Source organism: Lampris incognitus, chromosome 7 (assembly GCF_029633865.1).
Source record: "Lampris incognitus isolate fLamInc1 chromosome 7, fLamInc1.hap2, whole genome shotgun sequence".
In the NCBI taxonomy this organism is placed as follows: Eukaryota; Metazoa; Chordata; class Actinopteri; order Lampriformes; family Lampridae; genus Lampris; species Lampris incognitus.
This window is the reverse complement of record NC_079217.1, coordinates 52,645,080-52,663,693: the sequence shown is the minus strand read 5'-3', so window position 1 is coordinate 52,663,693 and position 18,614 is coordinate 52,645,080. Positions and strand designations below refer to the sequence as shown.

Below are 18,614 nucleotides of genomic sequence, written 5' to 3'. Positions count from 1 at the left end.
CTATTGTAATTAAGTTAATTCATCTACAAAGCCTTATGTGTGGAGTTATTGTGTCATTGAATTCATATTTTCATAGGCAGAGAAAAAAGTATCGTACAGTGTAGAGACACATATTCTAAGTAAAAAAAAAGAAGATGTTAATTAAAAAAAATAAAATAAAAACAACTGCTGTATGCAGGCTGTTTTTTTTAATACCCATTGTGAAAGTTGATTCTGAAACAAGATGGCGAGCCAGAGCCCAAACTAGTGAACCTCGTGGAGCAGAGCGCAGGCCAGCACATGTGGAGGGTTTGACTTTTCAGCTTTTGCTCCATCGTGTGTCCAGGGAAAGGGACACACTCGTCTCTTCTACTCAGATAAGATCTTTGCAAAACATAATCACACTACCCGGGTAGATGGACACTGACTGAACACTGACTGAACAAAGACCAACTTTTTTTCCTTGTCCTGTTATCGCCCAGTTGGTTTGTTGTTTCTATACAAGTGCACTTCACACGGAAATCTTAACTCTTACTGGTACTGGTTGTGAGTAAATGTTAATTTGTATGCTGCTTTTCCTTGTTTATTCTATTCTCCTTGAGTGTACCTAACGTTACCATTGCCAATAGATGCAGCCTGTACATTGAGATTTATCTTGATTGATATTCGTGTAGAAATGTGCATATTCATTCCTGTGCTACATTTGGCCCTTAGTGTTACAATTACATTTATGATGTTTTAGGTAAAATATATACTATATACTAAGACAAACACTTGACTAATTGATGCTAGATGTGAACTGTATGTAACTGTTCTGACTTACATAAAAATTCGACATAAGAACAGACTCAAAAAACGGAACTTTTTCGTAACCCGGGGACCACCTATAATATAATGTTTAACGGAACATGACGCTGTGATATTGTCGCACTAGGTACAGACACACAAGACTTTTAAAAGGGAGCTGTTGTCTGAATAGAGCAGACATTGCTATTAAATAGTTTTTTTAATGTTTAAATATTTTAAATGAAATGTTCACTCTTTTATAAATGTTATTCATGTAACTTTAACTGTATTGCTTGCTGAAAAGTTCGATTATTTCGTAGCTCGGTCAGATGCTGAGCCACGCTGAAGATGATTATTCAAAATCTTTAATCCAAATTTAATCCTAACATCAATAATATTTTAAAAAATACGAAAGAGAATAAATTATTTAATATCGCCCCCTGGCGATCAAATCACCGGCGATCTCAAGTAGCCACAACTGGACGGCATGAAAATAGAAACGATCGCCCAACCCTACTCCTAGTGGACACTGTAAGCAGACCCCCCCCCCATCTACTTCAACCTGACAGCTCATGCAAAGACAGTCAAATTCAATAAGCAACCAAGTCATGTAATCTGCCTTTATTGATGCTCTCCAACAAACCAAAAAATAATAATTTTACAAATCTGTAAATTTATTATTTTTTGGTTGTCTATTGTCCAGTGTTCTTTTTTTTTTTTTACAGATTTGCTATGACATGAAATGGACAAGATTCACACATGTGTAAAGAGTGACATGTAAATGTCAGGCAGTACCCAGAAAGTATCCTTAATGTGTCTAAGAGTTTTCTACACATATATTTCATCATATTGTGGAGGATGAAAGAAAGGAGACGAGACCACTTCTCCTTATGACCACACAACCGTGGGGGCGTTTATTTTCTGCCAACAAACTTCAAGTCAACAGCTTTTTATACTCAAAACCACGCCCTCAAGTCTACCCACAATCCCCTCTGCTAACCCCTAAACCCACTGTCTTAAAGGGACCGACTGTCTCTTTCACATGGTGAATATCTAACCTGTAAGTAGGTCACTACACACGCCCCCCCCCCCCCGAATTACAAAAAGAAAAAAATCCATGTGGTGGGGGACGAATAATGCGGCCAAAATGGCTCCTCTTGAAGGGCGTAGGGGCAGGGGGGCATCCACGCTGAGGGGGCTGGGCCAGTTGAACCGGCCTGTCCACCAAAACAGCTTACCGCCCACATCTACCACAAAGTTCTTAGCCCCCGTTGCCAGGACATGGAAGGGACCATCATAGGGGGCTAAGAAGGGGTCAATGGCTGGCAGGCCCAACTGGCACTTTGCCGGGTTGATGATGAGCCCATGCTGGCTGAGCCGCTTGAACAGCTGTCAGAGCTGGACCAAGTGCTCTGCCACAAACACATGGGCCACAAGAATGTCATCCAGGTAAACAAACAGGATCGGCATATCCCACAGCACAGAGTCCATGAGCCGATGAAAGGTCTGCACAGCCCCCTTGAACCCAAACAGCATCCTTGAACAGGCTGAACGGTGTGATTACTGCTGTCTTTGGCACATCCTGTGGGTGGACTGGCAACTGGTGGTATCCGCGCACGAGGTCCACCTTGGAGAAGAGGACCACCCCCGCCAAGTGCACGGAGAAGTCCTGGATGTGCGGGACTGGGTAGCGGTCTGGCGTTGTGGCGTTGTTGAGGCGGCGGTAATCACCCCATGGGTGCTAGCCGCCGTTAGCCTTTGTGACTATATGCAGGGGGTAGGCCTGGACTGTCAGAGCGGTGCACGATGCCAAGGCGCTCCATGTTGGCAAACTCCTCCCTGTCGATGGCGAGCTTGGCTGGGTCGAGGCACCGTGCATGGGCATAGACTGGGGGGTCAGTGGTGGTGATGTAGTGTTCCACCCCGTGCTTGGTGACTGCTGATGAGAAGAAGGAGGTTGTGAGGTCCGGAAACTCAGCGAGCAGATGCTGAAATTCATCCCCGTTGGCAAGTATATTGGACAAGCTGATTGGACCCGCCTCCCCCAGCGTACATGGGTAGGAGCAGAAGGAGACAGCGTCAATCAAGCGGCAGTTTTTAACATCCACCAACAGTCCATAAGCGTGCAGGAAATCCGCGCCCAGGAGGGGAATGGACACCTTTGCCATCACAAAGTCCCAACCGAACCACCGACCTCCAAAAACCACCTCCATATACCTCGTGTCATAAGTGCAGACGGGGGTGCCGTTGGCAGCATCCATGGGGGGGGTTCAAATCCGCCAGCCATCGCATCCACTGCTGTCACAGGCAGGATGCTTCGCTGTGCGCCTGAATCAACTATCAACCGCTGACCGGAGACGGTGTCCTGAATAAACAGAAGCCTGCCTTCCTGGCCAATGCTCAGGGCTACTACTGAGCGCTGGCCCTTGCTTTTTCCGCCCCGCTGAAAGCACAAGGTGCACGGCATTGCTTGGCTTTGGCTCCAAACCTTACATGGTAGAAGCACAGTTCCCCTGGGCCCTGCTGCCGATGAGAAACTGCTGCCGCAGCGAAGCCTGCAGCCTCAACTGGCGGTGGTGGAAGAGCATGGGCAGGCAACAGAGCGGCCGCAGAGTGCTGTCGGCTGGCCAGAAAAATCCTGTCAGCCTCCACTTCCAGCTCCTGATAGTTGTTGTTGGTGGACAACTTGGAGCTAGCCAAGGCAGCACGGATGTGTGAGGGAAGCTGACGGAGGAACAGCTGGCCAAAAAGGAAGGCGAGGTTGCACGAACCCAGCATAGCCAGCATCTTGTCCATTAGCTCTGATGGCTTGCCGTCTCCCAAGCCTTGCAGTGAAAACAACCAGTCCATCCGCTCCACCTCTGTGAGCTCAAAAGCCTGCAGCAAGTCCCCCTTAATTGTGGCATACTTATCCATGGGCGGCAGGGCTTGCAGCAGGCCCAATATCCGTGATACTGTAGATGTTCTGAGTGCTGCCATGACATAGTCATACTTGGTCTCATCCATGGTGATGTTCCTAATCGCGAACTGGGCTTCGATGTGAGCGAACCATGCTGCCGCAGCCGTCTTCCAGAAGTTGGGCAGTTTCAGCGAGATGGTGTTAGCCACTGCCGCTGCAGTGGTAGCTTCATTCTCCATGGCTCACGTCAGGGTCACCAGTGTGGAGGATGAAAGAAAGGAGACGAGGCCACTTCTCCTTTTGACCACACAGCTGTGGGGTCATTTATTTTCTGCCAACAAACTTCAAGTCAATAGCCTTTTATACTCAAAACCACACCCTCAAGTCTACCCACAATCCCCTCTTCTACCCACAATCCCCTCTGCTAATCCCTGTACCCATCGTCTTAAAGGGACCGTCTCTTCCACGTGGTGAATATCTAACCTACAAGTAGGTCACTACAATATTACAGATAATTTTGCCTCAGAAATTGTGCATGAGTTAATCAGTTCCCCCCCCCCCCAAAAAAAATATTTGTAGAAAATGGAACATGTAGACCTTAATGCATATCCTGTGTTGTGCCATCCTCTTGGCCAATAGGATGGCACAACACAGAAGAACTAAGGTGTCAGCCCACGACTCTGCAGTCTCCACCCATCTACAGGCCAGCGGTCACTCGTTCAAGGATGAAGATGTGCACATCCTTGATAGGGAGGAATGCTGGTCTGAACAGGGAGTCAAAGAGGCCATCTATGTGAAGAGGGGACAACCATCACTGAATGGAGCGAGTACACCAAAGAGTACATCTGTCACCATCTTACAATGCTGTGATTGCAACTAATCCCCAGTCCTCTGTGAATGGTACACATGGCCATTGTAACTAGTTAATGGTAATGATAATTTGCATATGAAACCGATTGTTGTTTTCGGTTTATGCCACTGTATTGTTTATAAGGGTGGGGATACCTGCAGTCAGTTCAGACTGATGAGGTCACTCAGATGAGCGATGAAATGTTTTTCTCAATAAACATTGTGTCCAGATGAACTGATTCAACTTTCTGTGATTTCCTTACCTGGATTATTGAGCATGCATAAAGACACCTCAATGCATACTTGTGGATTTTCCTCTTTTGGGTTTATGGCAACTTGCATGGTGCTTTCTCCCCCACACTGATAGCCCACTCTTACAATTAAATTATGTGACTCAGTGATATTTGCAGCTCAAAGGTTGGCCCTTAGGCGGCTGCAGCAGAAGCAATGGCATCCCTCTACACAGGGAAGACAAAAACAGGGCACAACCTGAGGCCTCAGAAGCCTGAGAAGTAAGTCAGTGCTGATAGGTCAATTACTTGAACAGGGATGGTGACAGTTGAGACGGGTAATGACCGAGAGGTGACCGGAAGCCTGACAGGCTGACGTGACGGCTTTTACTAAGGTGCGCCTTGTTGACTGTGTAGAAGGGATCCCTGAGTCTCTCTCATTCCCCTTTTCTTCACATCTCATCTCTCTCTCTCTTCTGAGCCCCTCTTGCCTGTCTTTCACTTCCATACTTCTCTCTCACTCTGTATTCTGTCTCTTTCCCTTCTTTCCTTTCTTTTGCTGCTGTCATCCCTCCATTCTACGCTGTCGTCGTAGCCTGACAACCACCTGCACAGGATGTTGCCATAGCAACCCTGCTGCCCTTCCTGTGTGCTATACGTAGGTGAGTTGGGAACGCTCATGCAAACACACATTTACACACACGCGCACACACACACTTACACACACACAAACAAACACAAACACAAACCCTCTCTCTCTCTTTCTCGCTCTCTCTCTCAACACATGCGCACAAACACATCCTGTTTTTGTGACCAGAGTGGCACAAAGGGTACTCAGACAGCAGGATATCCTGAGGAGACGAGAGTTGGTTGGCCTGGTGTGCGCATGTTTGTGTGTGTGTATGCATATGTGTTTGCATGTGCATTTCTTTGTGAAGCAGAGAGAAGGAAAAAGACAGATAAAGAGAGAGAAAGAAAAAAGGAGGGCCAGATAAACCTCTTAAGATAAATTTCATGGCACACTGTCGTATGTCATATATTGTTATATTGTACTGATTGTAAAGCCCTTCGGGACCACCTTGTTATTTTGGGCTATACAAATAGACTTGACACTTCATGGGTGGGGGCAGAACCCAAGTTGAGCTACCACCACCTGACTGTATTTACCCTTTCCTTATTTCTGGCAGGTAGGTATATCGTCCAGGAGGCTCTACCTGGCCTAATACCAACATTTCTGACAGATGCAGACTGGGGATGAGTGAGATGTGCAGCAAGTGAGCAGACGATAACAGAGTGCATGCTAGAGAGGCAACCAGAGAAAGACAGAAGAAAAGGATAGCGAGGGGAAAAGAGAGGGAGATGGAGAGAAGCTGAGAGGTTTGTGTGTGCTACGTGAACAAACACTGGTGCTGTAAGCCATCTGCCATTTGTTCATAACCTCTTTCAACAGAGAGAGAAGTGGGGAGTGTTTGTCAATCAGTCCTGATTTCTCTGACTCACTCACCCCCAGCCATCCCCCCTTCTCTTTGTCCATCCCTCACTCCTCTCTTGGCCAACGAGCCAGCCAGCTTGCCATAACACTCAACAGACAGTCACCTTGACGCTTCAGCTGTTTTCTTTCTCCTCTCTCTCTCTTACATTTTCCCCTTTGTTTAGTTCATTTTATGTCACTTCCTTTCTCTACATGCATTTTCCTCTCTTTTAATCTTTCTCAAATTCTGTTCATCTGTTCCGTCTCTTAAACCTCCCTTTCATTGCCCAGACATTGACAGACCTTGTTTTCTCTCCACTTGCTTCCTGTTTGCACTTTCTCTTTCTCTCCCTCAGCACTCTGCTATAACTCTCTTAAGGCCTATGAGTGTGCCTGTGTGTGTGTGTGTGTGTGTGGTCTGTGTGTATGGGTGTGGAGGCACACACACATGCATGGTGTATATGTCTACTGTCTTGAATTCTACAGTCAAAAGAATCATCTAAGGTAGAGATCATGGGGTGGGGGAAAAAAGCAAGATAGAGGAATGAATGGTGATGCTGAGCTCAGAATATACAAAATCAGCCCTAATTTGAGACAAACGTGGAGCAAATCAGCATCAGAAACATCAGTCTGTCTTGTGGTATAACATGGTGAAAGACAACCAATGAGGTATCTGGGACAAGCGATGATGCCCCGACAGAAAGTCTAACATGTCTGAATTAATTGTGCCTCTACTCTTTTCCTGGTATAAGAGCTTCACAGTCATGCTTACTGAAGTTGACCAATGGGAGGGCAGGTTGATTCTCAGCAAATCTCTGCTGAGCACAGCGCTTGATAAGAAAAGACAGCATAACTATATGTCGCAGTCGCAAGCTGTGTAGTGCGCTCTGCCTCAGGACAAAGACAGGTCAAGATTTTAGATGACTGTGAGAGCATAATCTGACATAGTGACCACTGGTGAAGTGAAAAATGTCACCTAAAGGGCAAAATGACAGTCGAGTGGTTATGTACACTACCCCTGGAGTTACATGTTTCTGCTGTCCTAGGATTGTATCTCGCTAAGATTTATGTCTCCATCTCACTTTTCCTCCTGTCTGAGCAAATAAAAAATTACTGAGTTGAATGGACTACCTGCTTACCATTTTAGGGGGGGAAATTTGTATAGTCTGAGCTTGGCATAAGAATGAGTGGCAGAGACAAAAAGGCCAAGCTACTTGTTCAATTAAAAAAGTGAGAAGGAGATAGACATGAAGTAGAAAATGTTGCTTTCCTCATAATGATCTGTCTTAGGCACATTTTCCCATCTACTGGCCCAAGTCAAGATCAATCTAACACAAACATTAGTGCTAAGAGGACAAACATTACCACTAAATTTTGTGTGTGTGTGTGTGTGTGTAAGAGAACGAGAGAGAGAGAGACAGAGAGAGAGAGAGACAGAGACGGAGGGTGGAAGGACAGAGAATGCATTGTTCATTCTATCCTGGTTATACTTGACTTAACTGCTGTTTTTGATACTATTGATCATTCAATCTTGGTTGAACATTTAAATAAGTGGGTTGGCATCTCGGACTCTGCTCTCAGTTGGCTCTCATCCTATCTGTCTAACAGGAAGTTTCAGGTTGCCATAGACACATTTGTGTCCACAACTGCCCCTATACTCTGTGGAGTTCTGCATGGTTCAATCCTTGGTCCCATCCTTTTCTTTATCTACATGTTACCTGGTTAGCCAATTGCATCTCTCACCACTGCTACGCTGATGACATGCAGCTGTATTTATTAGTTAAGCCAAATTATATGGGTAATATTGGTACCCTTCATGACTGCCTGGCTGTTATTAAGGAATGGATGTCGCTCAATTTGGACTCACGCTCCATCTCGTTCCGTAACATTAAGAATATTGATTTATCTACTCTTACTAGTGGAATTGATAACCTCCCCAGCAAAGGCAATTTATCCACCCCAGACAAACTGGTCTCTCATTACAATGATGGCCTTTATTTTAAACGATTTTGCGCCTTTAAAAACCCGGTCTGTTTCCTTTACCCACTCTGGCCCTTGGTTTACACCTGCACTACGCCAGCTTGAAGCTAAAGGCCATCGTCTGACACGCCTTCACATGAAAACTGGCTTTGTTGTTCATAAAGACACGTATAACGACCACATACTTCATCATAAGGAGGCTCTGTCCACAGCTAAATCGTCTTATTATGCAAATTTAATTAGATCAGGCGAAGGGAACACTAGAACCCTGTTTTCCATGATAAACAATATTTTACGGCCTGTATTCACCTGCTCAATGTAACGCCTTCATTACCTTTTTTTAATGCCAAAATTGAAAATATTCATCAGCAATTGACCTCATCGAACAATACTGCATACAGTTAATCTTATTCACCCTTCTCTGTTCCCCTCTCTTCTTCACTATCTAGTTTTAAACTCCCAACTGTTGCTGAAATATCTGGTCTTATTCGCAAAGCCAAATCATCCACCTGTCAGTTAGACCCCCTTCCTACTTTTAGTAAAAGCCTGTCTACCTTCTCTATCCTCTTTAATAACTGGCATATTCAGTCTGACACATGCTTCATTGACTTTTGTGCAGATGATGATTTTATACTGAATCTGTTGTATTAACTTTTTATTGTCTATCCTGCTTTGTTTTGATTTTACACTGTCTGATACAGCGCTGCTTGTTTTTTACTGTGTTCTGTAAGGTGTTCTTTAGGGCTCTGAAAGGCACCCACAAATAAAATGTATTATTATTATTATTGTTTTGTTTTTTCTTTCAGCTCAATTCAGACAAAACTGATATTCTCCTTGTTGGTCCTAATAAGTTTGTCTCAGAAGTGACACCTTGTATCTGCCCTATGGCCACCAATGTTAAACCCTCCTCAAGAAATCTGGGTGTACTCTTCAACCAAAATCTGACTTTCAACCTACACATAAACAAACTTGTGCAAACTTGCTTTTTCCAACTCCGGAGCATCGCAAAAATCAAATCAATGCTATCAAACATCCCTAATCCCAAACCCTAAGTTTTTTCACACCTTGACTACTACAATGCTCTCTTCTTCTGTATCAGCCAAACTCCTATTCTGTCTGAAACTCGTGCAAAATACTGCAGCCAGGCTGCTAACCAATACCAATCTTAGATCCCACATCACACCAATCCTCGCATCCATTCATTGGCTCCCAGTAAATTATAGAATAGACTTCAAGATACTGCTTATCACATATAAGACCCTACATGGTCTTGTCCTTTATACATTTCTGAAATTTTGCATCCTTACTCCACTTCCTGGCTACTCAGATCTTCCAACCAGGGTGTCTATACCCCGCTCCCTCTGCAAATCCGAGGGTGACTGTAAGGGCCTCATCCCTCTGGAAAAGCCCCCCCCCCGCCCTCCCTTCTCTGGTAGATCAGCTGAGTCTATAAACAGCTTTAAAAAAACTTCTCAAAACCCATCTCTACTGACTTGCCTTGCCTATAATGGGGCTGTATTTTTTTTTTCTGTTTATAACTGTATATAATATATGTTGTTTATTTTTCTGTATAGGTATTTTGTCACAGGGCAGACACATTCACACCTAGGGATTATTTAGTGAGTCCAGTTCACCTGACCTACATGTCTTTGGACTGTGGGTGGAAACCGGAGCACCCGGAGACCTGTCCAGGGTGTTTTCCCCGACTTTCGCCCAATTAATGCTGGTATAGGCTCCAGCACACCGCGACCCTGATTAGTATAAGTAGCTTGGAAAATGGATGGATGGATGTATCTTGTGCAGCAATTGGTAACTTTGTTTTAAAAAGGTGCTATATCAATAAACTCTTACTTACTTACTTACTAATATAAAATTAACTATCTGCAGTACAAAGCCAGTTATACAGAAGGTTGTTATGTGTTTACAAGGTAGTACACATATGTCTAATGAGCACGGACACAAGCTAGCGTCCGAATAAGTTTGACAAAAGGGGAAAAAAATGTGAGAGACCGGGGGGGGGGCGAGAGAGAGAGAGAGAGAGAGAGAGAGAGAGAGAGAGAGAGAGAGAGAGAGAGAGAGAGAGAGAGAGAGAGAGAGAGAGAGAGAGAGAGAGAGAGAGAGAGAAGCTGCAGTGTATTTTTCTCCAGAAAAAAGAAGAGACGAGGCGACAACAGAAACAAGAATCATCACAAGAATAATTCACCAGCAGTTCTATTGTACAAACTGAACTGTGAATCTGTAACTTATTTAAGGAGCACTGAGAACTAGCTTAATCTGATTTGGATAACACATAGAAAAAAAGCAGAGTCATACAATATGGCTAGTATAACAGGCCCTACAGGCACACAGAGAGAAACACACTCACAGGGACAGACACAGTGTGCTGGCCTTTTTGGGCAGTCGAGTGGTGTGTGACCCCAGCCTAAAACTATTCCAGTAATGCTGACCGTGGGAGGAGACTACAGGACAAGTTGCTAACACACACAAACAATGTGCATATGCACGCACACACACACACACACACACACACACACACACACACACACACACACACACACACACACACACACACATAACATTAACTCTCATGTGTACAGAACCTATGTTTTATAGTGTGTGTGTGTTTGTGTGTGTTTGTAAGTGGGGGGAGGTTCATCGGCCCTGACATGGAGTTTGGAGAAAGGTGAAATGCCTCCTTGCTTTTTAACATTTGCTACTATTCTCTTTCTAGTTTCATCTCTGTGCCCCCAGTCTTTCTCCATCTTTCTCTCCAGTGTCTGTCTCCTACTTTCATTTTCTTTGTCTATCTCGTGCCAGTACCTTGCACCTTGTGCATCATCTCTCTCTCTCTCTCTCTCTCTCTCTCTCTCTCTCTCTCTCTCTCTCTCTCTCTCTCTCTCTCTCTCTCTCTCTCGCTCTCTCTCTCGCTCTCTCTCTCTACCCACAGCTCTCTGCCAGTACTCTGTGTGGCGCCAGATGAGCTCATAGTCAAGTGATGTCACACTAACACAGGCGTCTGATGGGCAGATTCTGATCTGGCAGATTAGCCAGATTTCTGTCTGAGTCGACAGGAAGGGGCCAATGAGAGAGAGAAGGGGAGTTTCCCTGGAAAACCATTAGCGGTTGACTGCCGGAGCAGAGGTAAAGGGGGGGGGGGGGGTGAAAGAAACATAGGGAAGTAGGAGGTAGGGAAAGGGGGAGGTAGAGAAGGATGGGGAACAGAGGGCGTAAAAGAACACGGGAGGGAGAGAGACAATGGGAGAATGAGGGAGAGAGAGAGAGAGAGAGAGAGAGAGAGAGAGAGAGAGAGGGTGTGAGGGTTAAGTGTAAGAAACTGTATTACATCCAGGAATGAGCCTGCCAGTCAGCCTCTCACACTCTCCTCTCTCTCTTTAACCTGAGACGTCTCTTCTGATTCCTCTCCCTCTTTCCTCCCTGTCTTTTGTTCTTTCGCCAGTGAAAAGCTATTGTGAGAAGACAGCAATCAGTTAAGCGCCACCACTTGTTGAAAGAAAATCTTTGCAAATTCATCATCCAACCACAATAGGTACAAGAACACAGTATTCACAAACACACACACACACACACACACACACACACACACACACACACACACACTCCTACAATTAAGAAGAAATCCATTGTCCTATTGAGCAGGGGGTTGTTGCTAGGCAACCTATTTCTAAGGTGAAGAAATCAGTGGCGAGGAAAAGAAAAGGTAGCGAGCTGAGAGGGAAGGGAAGGGCGATAATGAGTTTGTCTCCGCCATAAGCGTTTCACATATGAACCCAGATAACTAACACTCCACCCTTCACCTCCCCACGCAAACCCTTACCCCTAACCTTCACCATCAGAACTGCGAGTCTAAGTCTAACCTAATCCTAATTCTAACCTTTAACCCTGAACCCAAGTCCGGACCCTAAATCAGACCCTTAAAGACTGACGACCGGCCAAAGTGTCCTCTCTCACTTTGCAAAATTATCCTCTCTCTGACAGTTAAAAACTAAAATTGTGTCCTCACAAATACAGTTGAACAAGAAAGCTGACACACACACACACACACACACACACACGCACACATATACAAACACATGAAAAAGACGTGCAGACACAAACACCATCTTTTCTTTTTTTTTACTTGCTCTCCTTCATTTGTCCAATCTCTTCACCTTACTCTCATTTTCTTCCTCTCCTCACCGCACTGTGTGTGTGTGTGTGTGTGTGTGTGTGTGTGTGTGTGTGCGTGCGTGTGTGCGTGCGTGTGCCTATGCGGTGAGGACACTTGGGACAGAAAACAAGGTTTATTTGTGTGGACAGCTGCACAGTGTTGGGAGGGAGAGAAATAGCAGTGTGAATAAATACGTGGTGTGAGTAAGCTTGCAGGGTGTTTGTGTGTATGTGTGGCAAGGAAATGGATGGGTTATGTATTACAACATGTTCCATTAAGCTACAGTACAACTACAGGATTTCACAGTAGAGCGCTTTTGTGTGTGTGCGTGTGTGTGTGTGTGTGTGTGTGTAAGTTCACGTCCCCACGTGCACTTGCGTGTATGTGTGTGTAGGTGTATATGTGCATGTGCATGAGCAGCATCAGAATGCAATGGAATCAGACAGCCGTCCACACTACTAGTGCTAAGCCCTGCTTGGTTTTTGGCTTTGACGGAGGAACAGTCCTCATCACTTAGTTTATGCTTATTAGGAGCACTATGCTGACTTGGCTATCTACTGTTCAAATGTAGTGTCCTTTTGTGATTTTTTCTATAAAAAAAAAAAATGTCCCCTTTGTCTCCTCAGTTGTATTTTTTGGCCAATCTATCCCACTCTTCTGAGCTGTCCCGGTCGCTGCTCCACCCCCTCTGCCAATCCAGGGAGGGCTGCAGACTGGCACATGCTGCCTCTGATACATGTGGAGTCGCCAGCTGCTTCTTTTCACCTGACGGTGAGGAGTTTTGCCAGGGGGACATAGCACGTGGGAGGATCGCGCTATTACCCCCAGTTTCCCCTCCCCTCCAAACAAACGTCCAACCGACCAGAGAAGGCGCTAGTGCAGCGACCAGGACACATACCCACATCTGGCTTCCCACCCGAAGACACGGCCAACCGTGTCTGCGGGGACGCCCGACCAAGCCGGAGGTAACACCGGGATTCGAACCAGCGATCCCCGTGTTGGTAGGCAACGGAATAGACCGCCATGCTACCCGGATGCCCTTGTTTTGTTTTTTTATACACTTGCAGCAGAGTTTTGATATGGTGTTAGAAAGGTAACGTTTTAAAGAAACCGAGATGTGCAATATTGCGAATAGTTCCAGAAAGCAGTACTAATTTCATGATGCTTTGTGTGTAGTTTCCCTATTATATTAACAATAATTATTTTCTCGTCAGCCAAGCAATATTACCCCTCCGGTTTGCCACAAAACAAGCAATATTACCCCTCCGGTTTGCCACAACACGTTTCCTTGGTATCATCACCATCAGACAAAAACATATTCAACAATAAACCACTGTAGGAATAACTTTCTATTATTGTTGCTATCAGCAGTAGAGCTGGTATTCTATTATTCTACTGCTTCTGTCTCACTGGTTAACTAATCCTACTGTGTACCGTCTCTGTGCTCAGTAAAGAGAGAAAGAGAGGAAGAGAGAAAGCGAAAGAGAATGAAAGAAATTAAGAAAGAACAAAACAGAGCATGAAAGAAAGAATCAGGAACACTTTATTTATTTATCTATCTATCTATCCATTCATTCATTTATTAATTAATTAATGCTGCAGCTAGGATCCTAACTAAATCTAGGAAATGTGACCATATTACACCAATTCTTCCCTCTCTTCATTGGCTTCCTATCCATGTCAGATCAGAATACAAGGTGCTTCTGCTGACTTATAAAATCCTAAATGGGCTTGCCCCATCCTACCTGTCTAATCTCTTTAAACCGTACATTCCATCTCCAGCTCTCAAAATACAGGGCTCCTGTGTGTACCCAAAGTTAAAACGAAGTCAGCTGGTGGCAGGGCCTTTTGCTATCGGGCCCCGTTCTTGTGGACTAACCTGCCTGCTGCCATCAGACAACCAGTCTGTTGAGTCCTTTAAATCCAAACTTAAAACTCATCTTTTTACCTAAGCCTAGAATTAGTTGCCTTTAATTTGAGTACTTCATAACCTGTAATGAATTTACCAACCACTGTTCTGCAGACGAGATTACAGCGTATAGATTATGACTAATTGATGACTTAATAGATTATGACTAATAACTATTGCAAACTGTTCTCTTCTCTCGCTGTCTTTTCTCTCTCTCTAAATGATGTCTTCTCCTTTCTCTTTTTCTGTATGTGAATGGTGTCATGCGAGTCTCTTTTGTGTGCGTGTGGAGTCAGTCCTCCTCTCAGGTCTCCGTGGTGATGGTGGTCGCAACCTGGATGCTGCTTGGCATTCCCCTCATCACATTTTTTTTATATACCGTATAAATCCATATATATATATTTTTTTTTTATTATTATTTTTTTCCCTTTTTCATGGTGATGGTGGTCGCGTGGCTTGGGTCCTGGGCTCTTCCAGTGGCGTCTGGACACTGCTTGGCATCCTGCGCATCATATTCTTCATACATTTTTTTAAGTCCATTCTGTTTATCGTCCTTCAATATTGTATTGTGTAAATTGTGTGAACACAACATCCATTGCACGTTGTCCATCTTGGGAGAGAGAGATCCCTCCTCGGTTGTTCTCGCTGAGGTTTCTTCCTATTTTTTCTCCCTCTTAAAGGTTTTTTTTTTAGGGAGTTGTTCCTTATCCGATGAGAGGGTCTAAGGACAGGATGTTGTGTTGCTGTAAAGCTCACTGAGGCAAATTTGTAATTTGTGATACTGGGCTATACAAATAAAATTGACTCAACTTGACTTTATTTGTCATTTCACCTCATGTACTTGAAGTGAAACGAAATGCCGTTTCCCCGAGTCCACAGCAGTGAAAAAAAAGGCAAAAACACATTCAAGAACTACAAGAAAGAAAGAAAGTCAAGTCTGTGGAAGTGAAACCCAGTGCGGTCTGGTCTGCACTGCAGATGTTGATGCCTAATTTGAACAATAAATGAAAACAGCGAGTCTAATGTCAGCCGACACCTGGCCTATGCCAGTTGGATGTTTTCGATTCCCTTTGAAATACCTGATTTTAACCCTGTTTTACCCGACAAGTTGAACAAGAGCCTATTCTTTGTTCATCAACAGCCTGGGAGAGTTGTTGTAGGGGGGAGGGAAGGTTACCTGCATATATACACACAGGAGCTTGTCCATCGCAACCACAATCTTACATTTCTACCGGTACAAACAACAGTCACTGCTGGAAGAGCTGGCAGCAGTTCCTTTCTGCCTCCCCTCATCCATACGTTGCCAGGTTGTCAAGAAATGTGAACAGCCAACCTTCTAACAAGAAGGCTTCACCTGTAATCATCGCCTCCATTTCAGCCCATTATCTTACCTGTGCATAGTCCCTTTCCAGCTGACCCTTCTTCAGGCTGTAGGTCCTAGAGAGAAAAGAAGAGACAGGCGGTTAAAAACTGCTCTACAACTGTAATGTCAGAGGACACAGACAGAAAAGGATTTTAATCCCTTGATATTATGTGTCGTTGTATTGCTCTAAGCTGTGTAACACTATCAATATATGGGACTGAAAGTTGCACAGTCGAGCCAACCTTATTTCTGCCATTCTAGAAAACGATCTAGCCATTTTCTGTTTTCCCTGATAAGCTTGAATTCTATTGGATAAAAGTTAATTAACATTATCCATAGTATCCTGAGTATTTCTGTCACATAGCATTTCAAACGTCATCAGGCGGAGTTGAGCACCAGCAAAAAAAAAAAATCTTCCATCAACAATTCATTCATTCATACATTTTCACTCTACCTTTGTTGTTAAATAAATAACGATTCTTATTTTTTCAAGTTTAAAATGACGTTGCACCGTCAGCAGCGAGTTGACGGTCGTATCCACCGGCTGCCATTCCTGACTTATGTGGGACCCGGCGAAGGCGCACCCCCGGAGAAAATGTCCAGTGTATCCGGTAACACCGGTGTTGTCATAATGAGTTTATTAACTGATGGGAAAATGTCCTCACCACGGCACGAGTGAGTATATCATGCAGTTTGGTGGATATTCCCACCAAACAATGTCTCCTCTATAAACACTGATATTTTAGCAAACTGCTATAAACTTAATTAACTACAAACCAGCGACCGTGGTCATTCATTATCAACAAGTTTTTCCAGTTTTAAATCAAGGCACACTCATCATATCCTCAGACAGTCAAGTCACTTATTTTAGCTAGCTAGCTAGCTATGGCAGTAATATCAGCAGCCAGGGCCATTTTGCTAGGCTTAATTTTGTGACTGTAAATTGATGTGAACCATCCCGTTAATCAAGCTAGGCTGGAGGCCAGTATGTGGCATAGGTGGGTGGCAAGGTAGGGAGAAAAATAGGCCAGAAGCTGACAGGTTTAAAAACAAAATAAATTGCTCTGCTATTCTGCTTAAACAAATGTTTCACTTGGACAAAATGATAATAACACAAGATAGTTTGCGGCAAGTTGCCTCCAATCTTTTGGTAGCCAACAGTCATGGAAAGGTTTGTAAATTTTAAAAAGGTATTGGCAGCCTGTGCATATTTGTAAAATGTAAATTAATTCCAGATTAATGTAACTATTAAAGATAATGTTCGATTTATATTATACTTTGTATTGTTATTGTCTTTAGTGGTAACAACACCGTTGATACAGATACAAAGGAGAACGCACTTACAGAAAGAGTTTATTGTCATCAGCTGTAGTTTTGCACCCTGCCAACAGTTTCTAGAAGGACTTGGATTAGCGTTTTAGTGTTCAGAGCACAGGGTTCTCACCTTGTTATGTTTTATTTAGTTTGGCAAATGACATCAATCAGATTTTGCAGTTTATGCACACGTGCACCCATGGCAACCCTGAAACCACAGAGACCCCCCACATAAATCCCAATTCCACCCCTGCTGCTTGATACCTTTGGATTTGTAATGCAACGCTGTAATATACCAGCTGCGTGAGATCAAACGCCATTACTGGTGATGTCACTCATATCCCTGTCTCCACCTGCGCTCACTCCTGCGCCGCGTTACGTTAAATGTGTGCATTTATTATTTCATTCACTGATGAGGTACATTTGTGTTAGGATTCATTGAGCAAGTAGGTTTGTGTGCAGTTTAAACTGACGAGTTGTTTGCTGCCCATGCAGAGTTTATTGCGCCCCACCAGGCTTTCCGTGCCAGGGTCCACACTACCACACAAGACACACATTTCTGTTCTTCTGCTTAACACCCATCCGCTTCTTTCTTAAGGTCCCCCACCTCCATTACAGCCAGACAACACCCCTACAAATGTCCCCCCCGCCCTCCCTTACACTCTCCCTCTACATCAAACGACATCCGGGGGTAGAGATAGAGGAGATTTTTATCGTTGCCCAGGAATGCACAGAATGAAAAACAAACCTCTGATATATGATAACGTATAGGCAGAAAGATAGACAGATAGATCACCACTACTGCAGGAGCTTGGTGTGCCAAATGACCAAGGATCATTTGTATAAATGTTATGTGTTAGCATAAAGGGTGCAGCAGTCATGTTACACTTAGTTAATGGCAACTAATGCTGCTTTCACATGGAATCCAGTAAATGGCAAACCGGAAGTCATTACTGTGGATTAGAGCAGAACGGAAAAATCAGATGACACCGGTAAATTATGCCGACAATGGCAGACGGCCCTGCCGTCCAAACTTAAAATATTTTAACTTTTTGCCATCCTGCACGATGGATTTTACAACCGGATGTTACGTAGCACATCACAAAACAGAAAAGATGGCGAATTAATTTCATAGGTATATGGATTTACAGAATTATTGTAAAAAATTAAACAAAATAAACATAAACCATGTTTGCACAATTTATTTACTTTTTTTTGCAGACAATACAACATCACCATAGCAGCCCATGTTATGTAATTTTCTTTTTTTTTGTTTTGTTTTTTACCATGCTGCCGTTCCGGCACAGTAGTTCTGTGATGCAGTTTGTGGGTTTTTTTCCCCCCATTGTGTTTTGCCGTTACCGTCCTACCATTTACCGTCTCTCGGGTTCCAAGTGAATGCAGCATAACACTCCTTATTGTAACGTATTCAGGCAGAGTTTCGTCATGACAAATTTTCAAGTCAAAAATATTTCTTCAACATATTCTAGAATAGACTGCATTGACTGATAGACAACTGGCTTTGAAATTCAAGCCCAAAATCAAGCAAATAAGCATCAAATGGAATAGGAGCACAAGGCTGGCTTATTGCCTTTTAGACACTGATCACACATAAGCTTGTGTATCACAACAGTCATGCTATTGCTTCTCGCAGTAAAAGTGCTTG

The 18,614-nt window shown here is 44.0% G+C and overlaps 1 protein-coding gene across 1 annotated transcript in view; it reads right to left on the bottom strand.

Annotated features, from left to right (window-relative positions):
• The window catches only part of LOC130115761 (F-BAR and double SH3 domains protein 2-like), a 129,890-nt gene that overhangs the window by 72,668 nt on the left and 38,608 nt on the right, over positions 1-18,614 (bottom strand). Inside the window, exon 3 of the mRNA XM_056283578.1 lies at positions 15,663-15,708. Coding sequence (XP_056139553.1) covers positions 15,663-15,708 — 46 coding nt within the window. The remainder of the gene's footprint in view (positions 1-15,662; positions 15,709-18,614) is intronic.